We start from the raw sequence: 14,607 nt of genomic DNA, 5'->3' as shown, positions 1-14,607 counted from the left end.
CATGTATTCCTGTTGCTGTCTCTTCTACCCTATAAAACAATAAGCACCAGCTTCATGGTAGGGCTGACAACATTGCTGATGTCTTCCAAAATACTCAGATATTTCAAATACTTCTCTGTTCAACACCACTTCTGTCCATATGGCAGCCACCACAGTGGAGAAAAATCATCATCTATGCAGGCTGGTCAGTGTAACTCTGCAACTTCTCTGTACAGTCTACATATATTTATTTCCAGATATTTTAAGGAAACTAACAAGTAAGACTTTTATGTTGCATGCAGTATGATTGCATGAACAAGTATTTAGAAACACATTTCATTTTGACTTTCCATTTTCACTGGATGCCAGCAGCAGTGACATGTAACAGCAATCCCAGGCAGACGATAAATGTCGTGTTTTCACATATCTCATGGTTAACTGGAAATGTTTGATGCCAGTGATGCAACAAAGCAAGGTCCAACTTTGGCTGAAAAAATTATTTTGGCTAATTTAAGAAAGCAGAATAGAAGAAGAAATAGCAACAACAAATACAACCGAAATCTTGCAAGTTGTTAAGTGCCTTGAGTTACCAGCTCAGTTTTACATTTTACACTTTTGAACATTTTGTCCATTCACTTTCCACAGAAACAGGATGATCCAAGAACAAGTTGACAGATAACGGCCTCTGAGAGCACGAGGTAGGAACAGCTAGAGTGCTTCTTTTCTCCTGCAAGAGAGGTTAAATGAAAATTCATAAACAATAAATTTTTGATACTACAATTTCAGTATTTCATAGGATGGTTTATTGCATGATCATTCTGTCTGACATTAAGGATTAAGAGATGTAAAAGTACAGTTTTTCCCTTTTTTATATTGAATGCTTTTATACCTCATAGAAAGTGGGGTATATTGTGTCCCCATTTCAAAATTTTCTAATAAAATCACAACTGAGATGGAACAAAGAGGTTAATAAGAGCACTAAACAAGCCTTTATGGTGTAAAACTCCCCCTATTATAAGAAAGAAATGACCAAATTACCTGTCCTGCCTGAAATGTCAGAAGCTTTTAAGAAATAGAAAATCTAGTTTTGTATCAGTGCTTCTTTCTGCTCCGTGGCTTTTACCATATCTTCTGGCTTCTTACAGTGTTTAGGTTCACCTGGAAGATAAACAAATGTGACTGGAAACCTGAGTGAGGAAGTTAACCAAGAGAATCTGCACAGCTGTAGACAGACAGAATCTTGTTGTTTAAGACTTTTTTAAGGTTAAGATGAGGTTTCAATCACTGCTTTCTTTAATTGTTTTCTCACCACAGTAAGCATCAGATTGAATCAACTAATCATGGTTTATCTACGAGGCAAAAGACAGAATGAAATCAATAGATCACATCATGAAAAAAAATGAGTATTAATAAAGTGGGTTTGGTTTTGGTTTATTTTTTTCTTCTGCCTTACTGAAAGTCAAAATTCACCCTCTGTAGAGAAATGCTGTTTAAATCCTCTTTTAATGTAGACTTTCAAATCAGAGTAAGCTGAGATAATGAAAGATGCAGTGTCAAGTTCTAAGAATTCAATTCATTCAATCAAATTGGAGGAATGACACAGAGCAACACAAGCAGCTTTCAAACTAAGTGATACAACATGAATTTCGAACCAACAATCATAATATAAAGCTGTTGCTTAAACTATTCCTTCAGTAACTTTGAATGAACACAGCTGAGGAAATTACACACTGAGATGGTAGGCATGGGGACAGTGTAGCAAACTTACAGTGTTATTTACTAACTACATATAGTAATTTCTCAATTTTATCCAGTTAATCCAAGTGATCCCACAAGAGAGTAGGAACATTGAACTGAAAATGTGAAAAAGGAAGAGCATAGAAGTCTCAAAACTTGAAAAGATGAACTGGAAGAAGCGTAAAATTTATAAAAATAAAAATAGAGAGGGGAATATTTTTGAAAGCCAGAAAACAAAGGTACAAGTAGCCAAAGAGAAAGTAGGTGATGCGTGATCTGAAAGGGAAATTGAAAGCTGATGGAGAGTTGAAGAAGAGGCTGAGAGTTTAGAAAAGAGAATGAGAAGAGAGGAAACTCAAGAGAACAAAAATGAGGAAAGAAGAAAATTAATACCTATGTATCTACCATGGCTTCACTGTAAACAAGTAAGAATTGCTACTGATTTTACCCTTGTTTCACTGCCTTGAATGGTGGCAGAGTTGGTGCTGTCCACACTGTAATGCAGCCACCAGCAGATGGGCCATATCCCCCCAAGCAGCATCCTACACCATCCCCCTTATTTTACATAAATTTAGTGTAGGTGAAATACAGACTACCAATATTCCAAAGACTTTTAAAAGTCTCAAAATTAGACTAACATGAATTAGAACCAGATCTTTCAGCCTGTGGCTGTTTTTGAAGGGATTTACTAAAACTTTATTATCATTATCCATAAAAACAAAAAAGGAGGGGAAGAAGTATGAAAGTAAAATCTATTGATCTAAATATTTAAATTTTATACTTAATGTAGAGTAGTTTTCGGAGTGGGATAGAAGTGGTTTGAGGAGGCCTTAAAACAAAATCTTTGTACATTTAAATTTCAGAGAACTTAATATTAACTTTTAAGATATATAACTTTCTTCCTCTTAGTTCATCAGGTTTTTTGTGTGATAAAATCTGCCCTTTAAATGGTTGCTTACGGTTGTTATCTTATAAACGCCATCCTTTTTATAAACATATTTGCTTTTTTAATCTAACCTTCCCTCCATCCTTATCCCATGCATGAACACAGACGCCTTCCCTCAGTACCAGGATCCTGTTGTCCTGTTGAGCCATGCACTGCGCCCAAGGAATGCTCACTTATCAAGGCAGCACAGCAATCTGTGCCCACTCTGCACAGCTGCAAAGGGTTCCACCCTCAGCTGAGCCCCACGGAGCCACCGCGGCACTGAATGGTCAGTAAGCATTTGTGTGGCATGGATGATGAGCTGATGCCACCTGCATTCCCATAAATCAAACTGGCATGTTGTTGGTGTGGATCTGTCCACTGCTATTTAACCTGGTTACTCTCCAGAGGCTCTCAGTTACTGCCTGCTGATGACGTTGAATGTTTCACACACCTGATGTGACTGGGCAGTCCTCTGCTGTCATATAGAGCGAAATTACTGGTAATCTGTTTTCTCACAGATTTATTATCTCCCTTGCATTTTGATATTAAGGATTAGTGTGGCTATCACTACAAGTGAAAAGTTAAAAGTGTGCCAATTAGCATTTATAAATCATTGAAATGTGGAGTCATTTAATTAAACATAAGCAGTTTTTAAAATTAATGTTCTAATTAATAAATCACTCGAGAGAAAAAGAAAATTATCTCTTAAACCCCAAATCACTTAATCTTGTACCATTCAATTAAATGAAAATGGGATGATGGAAAGGACAAAGGTATTGTGGAGAAAAACAACATTCAGTCACAACTGCAGTGCTTCTTACAGTGACCCTCCAGTTCTCCCTTTGCACTGACCAGGACCCAGGGCAGAGCTATTCCTGTTACTAATTACTACTAATCTACAAGACTACATCTTAAAAGAGATGTGATACAAGGTGAGTAAAACAGTCCCTTTTTAGTTTTTTTAAAATGGGGAATGCCCTAATTATACATATCCAAACATTCATTGACAGTGCCCAAGAACGCAGACACATCATTTTCCCATGTTCCCCATCTCTGTTATAATTGAATCACTTATTCACAAAAAACTTAGCTGAATTTTCTGTGTTTTATAAAGGACAGAGCAATGACAGCTAAAATATGACATTTCGACATGAAGAACCATGTTTCTTTTCCTCTTCCTTCCTATCTCATTCTCCCAGTCCCAGCACCCACAGCTGCTCACTTCCCCACCCCAGGAGTCAGCAAGTGCTCTGGACATCACTTTAGCCTTGTACTCCCCCATCCTCAGTACAGAAAGTACACAGGTAGAAGAGTCTAGCATGGAGAGTGCCAATAATGTCCTGATAGATGTACAGTGTCTCTTAGAATACTCAAATAACTCTAATTCGTGAAACAGGTTAAAAATGTAAGGTCATATGTATGCTGCCTTCTGCCTGTTTGAAGTGACATTCAATTGAAAACGTCTGACCTTGGTTAAAAGAGTCCTGTCTAGATCCACTGGCCACCAGCAAGAGTGAAAAGTGGGGATGCTACCCATGCTATATGTCCCTTCTGCCCTGAGTGCTACTGCATCATGCACAACACACTCACCCTTGACCATCCCAAACATAGCTTATACTGAAAAAAGGAGAGGCGAGTGAGAAAACAGAGGCTGCTCTGCTGTTTGAGGCTATGAGGCTTCTACATACACTGCAGTAACAAAACCTCTTCAATAATACTAAGTACCTACATTTAGACAACCACACTGACTGCTTAATGGCTTCCCTCCACTTAGAATGATATTAAAGCATTTTACCACTGTGAAAGAGAAATTGAAACGTTTTAGCTTGACTTTTCCCTTTGGTATGGAATATTGTCAACTATTCCAGTACTAAATGCCTGCATAGACTTTCTTTTCTGTTGTCTCTTACATGATGGCACAGTTTCTGCAGCTGCTGAAATCCAATATTAATTTAATACTTTCTCAAAGAGCCAGGACCTGGGTCTCACCATGAGTTTGTAGAAAGTCTGGCTGCTTCAGGCCAGTGTCAGCAATGCAACTCACATCAGCATTGTGATGCATTACAGCTGCTCTGTTTTGCTGTGTAACCTATATTTGTAGTGTTCTTTCAGTATATTTTGCATCACTCTGATAAAACAGAAATCCTATGTAGCATGAACTATTTTCAAATAGGTAAATTTGATATTAAATATTATGTACTTCATGGTGGAATATCGAAAAGGTCAGAGAGTATTGAATTCTGACATTAATATGCTACAGAAACAAGGCAAAACATTCATCAGGCTCTCCATTTACCTAGATATTTATCTATGCTGGAAAAGGAACACAAATAATCATTGAAGGAGACAGATGAGAGCAAATTCAGCATGCCACAGTGACCAGACGTTTTGCATAAAATGACAACTAAAAATGCCTTCAAATATCAGGTGCCTTTAAAAACAACACCTAATCAATACCCTGATTCTACGTAATTCTATATAATTCTACTAAAAATTTGTGATAATGTAAGTCAGAAATCCAGTTTCATCTAGTGGTTTTCTGACTTGAGGGACTATGAATTACATATGAGGGGATACCTGAAAGGTTCATGAGACTAAAAGAAATGCAAACTTGCTTTCTGTAGGCTTAGGCTGTCTAACCAGGGATGCACATTTCTACTGGAAACATTTTAATGATTCACAGGTCTAAATAGGGGAAAAGTCTCTGTTCTAGAACGCATGATCCAAATACTTTGGAATGCATAAATTCTCTGAATTTACCATGACAACAGCATTTTGCCAATATAATCTCTCATGATAACACCAAGAATGAATGATTACATCTGTTCACAAACTGTATCAGATGAACAGTTTTCAAACTAATTTGAAGACCTCTTCAGAAAAGGATTTTACAACTGCTGGACGTGTGTTCAATCAATGGCATGAGCAGTAGCCTCTACTTTTTACACATTTTCACCAGCAGGAAAGCTTTACAAGCACAGCTTGTAAAGGACTTGACAAAGATGATTAGTTTCAGTGAAGAAACCTGCATTTCTATACTAAAACTTTCTGTGGCAATCAGCAGCAATGTGTGCTGCCAAACCTACAAGATGTGCAGAGGTAAGCTGGGGGGTCCCAGTAAGGGAGCATTGGCTCATCACTCAGCCTCTGCAGTTGCCTAAAGAATAACAAAGAATGCTTCTCTTACGATGTCATTAATCCTGATGCAGTTATGTCTCCTGCTATACGACCCTGTTTACTACTGAGCAATGTCCTCTGTGTATGTGCCCTGGCTTTTAGTTCAGGACCTTACCAATACTATTTTTCTTCACAAAATAGTTAAATTAAACTCTTATTTCTGTTTCATTATTAATCTGAACTCTTTTTGAATATTGCCATCTCTAGTGAATGAACATCCTTGGATTGGTGTAATTTATGTTAATAAATCTTTTTCACTATCTTCAAGAAAAAAAAAAAGATTCCAAATTATAGTTACCTTTGGAAATATACTATTAAAAATTTAATTGTTTCTTATCCTTTTCATAAATTTTGCAGTTTGAAGTTTTAAAATACAAGGCATTCTCTAGAAAATTCCCTGCATTAAAAAACAAATGAAATTAGCATGTTCTAAGATAAGAAATCTCTGTTCTCATTGGAGAGGTGGAATGTAAAGACTGACAAGGTGACAGAGTGAACTAATTGCATGCTGAGTTGTATCTGATCTCTCAAATAGCATTTTTGTTGGTCAGCCATCTAAAGACCCACAAGGACAGCTATACCACCACTGCCTTCTGCACAGTCTGCAGTTTTCCCGACTGTGTTCCTCATCCAGGAGATGAAGAACTTTCCTAAGGCACTTTAATTTCAATTTGGGCTTTAATACAAAAACGAGTGTAAAAAATACTTGTCAAAAGATAAAAATGTCAGTTATTAGACAGCTTCAAATGCTGTGAAAATAATTTTAGTGTAAATATTTTGATATAGGACCCTAAATTAACCATCTGTTATTTCTGATGGAAAAGAACTGCCAACAATAAAAGCATGGAGCCCTGGAATACAGAACTCTAGAATAAGTGGGTGTTCTCCATAAAAAGCGTTTATGAGAAACATACCAAGTCATATACTCATGTCTAAGCTAAGCCTTACAAGCACTTCAGTGTTGCTGCTCAGACAATGCCATACTTCTGGCACAATATTGCAAGGCTTACTGTCATAAAATCATTAATGAGATTAGCATTTTAATGAAAAGTCAGGAATAGAAGTGTCTTTATATGTCTTGTCTTATAAACCTGATATCTCAAAGTTTATTCTAACTATAAGCGAACTCAGAAAATAAAATGAAAATGCACAGTGTCTTTCTCTTCCTTTGATAACATCTATTCCTATTGCTTGGGCATCTTTTTCTTGATACTGTATTGCAATTACCAGATACTAAACATAGTCATCTTACGATAATATACTTACACACTAAAAACATATTCTGACATTTTAGGGATTTTCTGGCTGCTCCACTTGTCCTGCAGCTACAGTCAGGAGACTGATCCTCCTGATTAAGAGAATGACACAGTCCCATGACTACTACAGTTAGCAAATTCCATCTACCTTAACTCTAAGATTCACATTTAGTACAAAGGATGTGGTTTACAACACAGCAATCATATTAGGTGCCTAAACTAAAGGGAGTATGTTTTAATTACATAATTACCTATTTGAAGAGAGAATGTTTGGATAGCTCTATTTTGAAAGTTTACCTTATTCTCCAGTAGCAAAGGGCTATTTAATTGCAAATATGCATCTTTAAATTACTCCAAAATCATTCTTCTGGTTCAACTAAAGTATATTACGTAAAAACTTTTCCAGTGGATACTAAACAGCTGATATCAAGAAGTTGATATTTGTTTATATCAAACAGCTTCTTGATGGTTTTAGGACGCTCATACTTTTACACATGCCCAAAGAAACTGTCTTATGCTGGTGGTTTGTACAACACCTTATTTCAATATTTTACATTACTGTTGATGTTTGACAGGGAGATACCAGACAACTGCTGCAGCTTCGCCCTGGGCAGCTTCATTAGACTGGCTGGTGCTGTGTGATGAAGCATTACCATTCAGTGGGTCTGTATTCTGTGTTTCTTGCTGGGCATCGGTGAGATCTTTCTGGTTCGGATCAGAGTTAGTGCATTTTTCTGAGTTGGATTCATCACTCAGAGAAGTGTCGAAAGAGACTACTTGTAGGACGATGGATCTGGGAGGACAGGTTGTACCATCACTTCCCTGACTACTCTCATTTTGTATCCTTGTTGTCTCTTCCTGTAACTGTGCATCTGTGGAATTTCTGCTTTGGTCTTTTTCCTGTTCATCAACATTTTTCACAAGTTCTTCTACAAAGAGGGAACAAAATAGGTGAATTAGATAAGAAGGATATGCCACAGTTTTTTGATTTCAGAGTAGTGACAGATAGAGCTGCACATGGGAACACTGTGAACATGAGGGCATGCCCACTGCTGTGTTTAATACGGCTCAGATTCTGCTTCTGCTTGCACTACTGCAACTGAACCATAGCTGTCCTCTTTCTGGTTTGATGTACTTCTTTTTTTGGCCATAATACAGAGCAAGGAGCATCATCAGACACACGGTAACCTGAAGGATGGAAGCAGGAGGACCCCATGCTGCAGGCATGTCCCCCTGCAGGAGTGTTTACCACTACAGGACTAGGAAGTGTAGAGCTCATCAGTTCTGCAAGAGAGAGAGGGCATGGAGGGGAGCACCTTGGTTAGGATGCACATTCATCAGAATTGAAGGGAAGCCCTGAAGGAAATGGGCCTGTCAGCCTGGAAAAGTCCAAAGCATCAGCTGATACAGAGCTTCAGCTGGAACAAGTTATAGGGGTTACACGTGCTATCCATTACTGCTACCATTATGCCTAATGGGGGAAATTGCACTTCAGGGGACAGCAGCAACCCAAAAAAATAATGTTTGTGGAAGGCTCTACTCCTTGCTGTATTGCAGAGATTTGGAGAACAAAAAAATGAAATGGCCCAGAGTAAAAGGAGACAGAACAGAACAGAACAGCACAGAGAGATAGTACAAGGAGTAACTAGAAGATGAAAAATACCCAGAGAATGGAAAACTTGTGATGGCAGGTAAAGAGTCCAACAAAAAAAAAAAAGTACCATCTTCATGGAGGGCATATTTCCCTTGCTATTATATAACCTGTATTTCATAAATTTAGATTTCCTATATATTCCTATATATATATATTCCTATAGAATATACCAAACTATCAATTTAAAAAATGAAAGCAATTGCAGTTTGAACAACACTTCCACAAAGCAGCTGCATGATATTGCATAAAATTTCTAACTTGGATGTGCACACTGTATTAAGAAAGGAAATCAAGCATTGGGATACTTATTGAGTTCAACTGGGAGCTCCCAGAAACTCTGATTTTGAGTGACCAGTCCAAATCCAGACCAGAAGTGATTGCACATGACAACTCAAAGATAGCCCAAACTGTAAGAATATTTTTACCACATCAGTATTTGGCACCACCTCACTTTTCTGAATCCAGAGAAAAGTTCCCCCTGAATTCAGAGAAAAGTTCCCCCTGAATTCAGAGAAAAGTTCCCCCTGAATTCAGAGAAAAGTTCTGTGAAACAGAATGGAAAGGAACATCTCCAAACCTGATCTGATGCACAGAAGCACGGAATAGCTAAATAATTTCTTTCTTTTGTCAGTTATACTTTCTAGCATATCTTTTTAAAAAATCAAGAACTTTAAAATTTAAACAATTTCTAAATTGTTAAGCCATTTTTCCCCAACTTTAGAGACCTGCTTGTTTTGGATTTGAAATCTAAAACTTGGACAGGTACACTTTTTTCTACAGATTTCAATGCAGTTCTTACAAAGAAGAGGTTGGGCTAAACCCACTAAGAAATATGCACTGATAAGTTATACTAGTAGTGTAAGAGAAATGGAGCTGGCATAATGTTTGATCCCCACTGCTGCACAGTAAGAATTGTAATAAATACCATGGTAGCATCTACTTCCAGACAGCTACTAATGGCCAGGACCCTCCGAGAGCAACGGCAAGGCAGTGGGCTGCTGGGAAGAGTAAGCTCCTCTTTCCCTATGGGCACATGTTGTCATGGCCAGCCAGAAATGGAAATGGGATATATTAAGTGAACAAGGTAACCTGGCATTTACAACACTGCCAATATTCAGTAAGAGTAAATATATGAATATGGTACATAGGATTAAAAAACCATCCATCTTGGCCCTCAGAAAAATTCCTCTATTTTTTAAATTTTTTTGGGGGGGAGGAAGGGGAGGAGGGCCTGGGTCAGTTAGGCACTAAACAGCTTAGGGATTATCATATCCATTCAGATGAAGGCAGGCAGAAGTGTATTGTTCAGTGCAGTGAACTCAGGGTATGTATTACTGTTGTTTTCTCTGTTTTAACTCAGTAACTAAGTGCCAGAAGCCAGGCCTGTTTACATATATTCAACTGTTTGGTAATGTTTTCTTTACAAGAATCCAAGCAAATTCAGAAAAAATTCTGTGAATTCATCTTTAAAACAAATGGCTTCTCCTAACTTATCTGTTAGGGGTGACTCCATCTTATTCCTCTCTTCTGTATTTCTGTGTCATTTCTGATCTCCAGCCTTAAATCACAGTCTTTTATGAGAAGGAACAATGGCATTTGACACATAAAAATGATAGAAATGGTGCGGTTCTTCCCTTGTGTTTAGGCTGGGCTGTTGGCAAAATAATTGTTATGCATTGCTTTGTTTGGAAAACTGGCAGCACTCGTAAGGCAACAGCCAAACTTCAGAATAGTTGAAAAATGCTGGTATTCTAGCACTGTGCTGTAGGGCTCTGTGGTCTCCAAAGTAAGAGTGCTCTGCTGCTGCAGAAGCTCTGGAGAGTCTGCATTATCAGCTGTAACACTGCTTGCCACCAGCTCTGCTCTGTTACCGCCTGTGTCTGCAGCAACACTTTCAGGACATGGTCTAAGGGGTGAGGAAGCTTTTCTACATTTTTGAACTTTCTCTTCTGTCCATCATCTTTCTTTTCCTCACCTTTCTGTGAGGAAATAGAGCATTCAACTACTATCACCTGCACAGTACAGGGTTTATAAATCACTTTTCTATTTACAGCAACTGCATCACTTGAGCATGTACTGACTTAACAAGAGTGGAGAGGAAGAAAAAAAGCCATGTGTAATTAGGACATCTCAAACCAGCAGTGACTGCTGCAGCACTAAATTCCAGTAAAACAAGTATCTGCTGAATCATATTGCTATTTTCATTGGCTGTGTTTAAAAATAAGCTACCATAACTTACCCTTACAGAAAGGCAAAATTACATGGAAGTTTTAACAATTAGAAAACTACTGAATTAATGACGAAAGCTGTTCATCTTCACTAAGAATTAAATTATTTGAGGACTCTTTGTAAAAGAAGAATGCTGCTGGATATTACGGACTCTCTGTGTATATTACCCCAAACTTTGATTTCTAGTTTTGTCTGCCTTCTTTTTTCCTGTTAAAAAAAAATTCCAGGAAGCAGTGACAAACAACCAAAACCAGGACAATATGGGAAGGAACTGCAACATTCTAAAAGACATGTTCGCTCATCAATCATTTTAAAGATAAGGAGAAGACACCAGCACAAAGCATAAAAATTTTGCAGAAAATGAGAGGACTTATCCTGTTGCCTCTGGAATTTCCAAGTAAGTTTAAAGACATGTCCAAGAGTTCCCAAACAACTGTGATTTTTCCCAACTAATCTGCCATTTTCAAACTCAGTAAAAAATTGCAGTAACCTACAGCTTTATTTAGATACTGATTCCTTCTCCTTTCAACTCCCCCCACAAATTTCATCACAGATATAGGAGTATATAAAACCAGTGCAAACCATATAATCCAGTGGCACTTAATGTTACAGCATTATGTCATATAGAAAAAGTAGCAGACTTAATTAGCTATCAAAACTTTTCACTAAAGGATTTGATTACAAATAATTTGTGAGTTTATGGTTTCCTAAGGTTGCTACCTCTGCTTTATACTTCTCTTTTGCAGTTTAGCTGTAAGCACAGGGGCTTGAATGCTGGAACTTTCAGTACAGGGAATGGAAGGGACATGCTGCTCTGCTCTGAGCCTACTAGATGGAAAAGGTGCTTTAAATGATGTAGATTGTCATGTGCAGAGGTGGGTCAGCTCTCCATTGTGTACTCCAGGGAGATATAAAACAGGTTCCATTATTAGGTCAGTTATCATTCTCTAGTCTGCAATTTACCAGATATTGTCAATCCTGAATGTTTCTTCCTACTCTTAGCTCAACCTGTTCATTGCACATACTCAAATAATGCTCCTTTTCTCACTGATCTTAACACATTTTTGAATTAGCTCAAAAACTGCTTATGACCTAAGCATTTTAGCGCTGTAATTAAAATCACTGTCACTGATAGTAGATGGAACTCCTTTAGCCTCCTGAATTGATTTTTCTCCAACAGATTAAAACAGTCCATTAGGGTAGATTTCATGTGCCAAACTGCCAGTCAGTTTCTGTGACTGTCACACACATCCTCCCACTGCCCACCCTTCCTAGCGACTGCTAAATCACATTAACATGCTATCAGATCATCACTCTAGGATTTTCACATTTCAGCAGCTGCTGCTCTCTTCTTATTAGTGAGTCTGCAGAGAAAATCTTTCAGACAAAATGGAACTGAACCCCGTGGTTATTGTGACTGGAAGTATGCAGGACTGAAAGTGCCCGAGGGGGGCCTGCAGGTACTATGCAGAGGTCTTTCAGAGGAGACATTTGTTATTCAAAATTGCTGCCCATGGGTGAAAAAAAAGCTGATCTCTACTCCAAAGATGCAATAGTTGTCATTTTTTCATATTTTTGCTATCAAAATGAGGCAGAGGATAGTGTGAGAGACTCGTTCAACCTCATATTTTTCACCCCACCTGGATGAGGTCGGTCATCCCAGGCACACATTTTCAAGCCATGCAGCCCAGTGCACTGCCAAAGGGCGTTGAGGACATTTGTCACTGATTATTTTCCACACAAATAATGCAACCTTTGGTCAGGTCCTGTAATACTTAATTCTTTAGAAGAGTTACATAAGCATAAAATGAGAACAAGTAACACTGTTGTTATATTATCCTAAGGATGAATAGCACACTTCAATGATGGCCCCATTTGACTGGCAGCTGAACACTTGGTGTGCATGCTGCATTCCCTCATGTTATTATATGATCTCAGGTGAGTGTCCTAAGCTGCCTGTGTCTCTTTCTGTTCCCTGTAAAGTGAAAATAATTATACTTATTTAATCCCTGTAACTTTATTTACAATGATATCTACTGAAGAGATGGTAAGCATGATTACTAGTCCATACACTTACAATCTGTTAAGAGTACCTGAGCTTGCTTTATTACTAAACTTTTGGAATACTTTTTAGAACAATCTAAGCATGAAGAAACAAAAATTGTAAGCATAGGGAATAAACATTGTATTTTTAAAATATTAAATAACTGTGTTACAATCTCTCTGTGTTCTAAGAACTGCACCATAAAGGATCTTACCTGATAGTTAAATCTTTCCCCACGAGTTTTGCGTTTCTTATAGCTTTCTCAGTAGGTCTATAACTTTCAGACCTTAAAATCTACTTATCAAACATCTTCTCTAATGAAAGAACCTCTCAGATTCATCTGAGCAAATTTACTCTCTATTTGCTACAACTACCATAATTGCAAACAGCAGCACCCATCAACATTATGTGTTGAAAAAAGTGCAAGATGGAACAATATCTTTATCACTGTGCTGAGTTGAACAAAGACAGATTATCTGGTGATCGGGGCTTGGAATATTAATTAAACATCAAGGCTTTCAAATTAGAATCCAAATGTTTGATCATTATGGTAATTCCCTGTTAACAGCATTCCCTGAAAGGCCTGAGAAACATTCCTCTAATTCTCCAGTGGTGAAAGGTTGAAGACCCTTAGGCTATAGAGCACTGAGCTCCTCTGCATCAATTATACAAGACATGGCCCTTTTAGCAAAGTGGAGCCATCCTATTTATTGAGCCTTCTGTTAAGGAAGCTTTCAAACAGCTGCCTAGGTAGATAAAGGCTTTCCTTACTAAAACAGGACTTCCCAAAAACAAAGCGTGCTGTTCCTTGCACAAGATGCTTACTCTAAATCAAGACTCAACAGCAACTGTCTTTTCAGGGAGAGGTAGCACCACCATCTCCTGGAAAGCTGCCCTGTCAACAACACTGTCAGTGGGGATTGGTCTTCTGCTCTGGACTGTCTGGGCATAAGAGTCAGATCATCTTCTCCAGCCCTTGCTAGAGAAGCCTTTGCTCCAGTTGAACCACCTCCCAAACAGTGCTACACGAGTAGCCTTATCCCGAAAATGTGAGAAGCTGGAATGAGTTCAGGTCATCCTCAGGAAATTATATGGATTGTTACTAGTTTTCTTTCTATATTCCTTGTGCATCTGTAGTACCATATCTTATAGAGCCAACTTTTCCTGAGCCTCTGAGCTAATCTGGGAACAATATCTAGTGTTTGCAGAGCCCATCAACAAGAATGCAGATGGTTCTTCTAACAGCACAACTTCTGTTTGTCGCAGTCAGTTCAGGAAGTGTGTTTGAAGATCGACACTAACAGCCAGCCTGCTTACTATCACAGCACACTATTCTAGTACATGTGACCTCCTCAGTGTGCTCAGCAATTTGTGATTTGTCATAGATTATCTATCTAGGAACAACGACAGCAATAACAATACTCTTTTCACTCTGGCAGTGACTTATCCCTGGCATCTCTTCTCTCGGTATGTGCTCCTACTAACCTATGAATAAAGCACAACTCCATACATATGCCCAGAGCAACCTAAAGACTTTTCATTAAGCAATAGATTCAGAGAAGGTAATATGAGATCCAGAAAGGATGAGTCTAACTATCTGAAG

General features: G+C 38.2%; 1 protein-coding gene across 1 annotated transcript in view; it reads right to left on the bottom strand.

Moving 5' to 3' along the window:
• Positions 1–1,016: 1,016 nt before the first annotated feature.
• PDE1A (phosphodiesterase 1A) overlaps positions 1,017–14,607 on the bottom strand; it is a 148,101-nt gene continuing 134,510 nt past the window's right edge. Inside the window, 2 exon segments of the mRNA XM_064660678.1 lie at positions 1,017–1,137; positions 7,731–8,006. Coding sequence (XP_064516748.1) covers positions 1,061–1,137; positions 7,731–8,006 — 353 coding nt within the window. The 3' untranslated portion in view covers positions 1,017–1,060.

Source organism: Pseudopipra pipra, chromosome 7 (assembly GCF_036250125.1).
Source record: "Pseudopipra pipra isolate bDixPip1 chromosome 7, bDixPip1.hap1, whole genome shotgun sequence".
Lineage (NCBI taxonomy): Eukaryota > Metazoa > Chordata > Aves > Passeriformes > Pipridae > Pseudopipra > Pseudopipra pipra.
The sequence above is the reverse complement of the archived record's forward strand: the minus strand, read 5'-3'. Positions and strand labels throughout refer to the sequence as shown.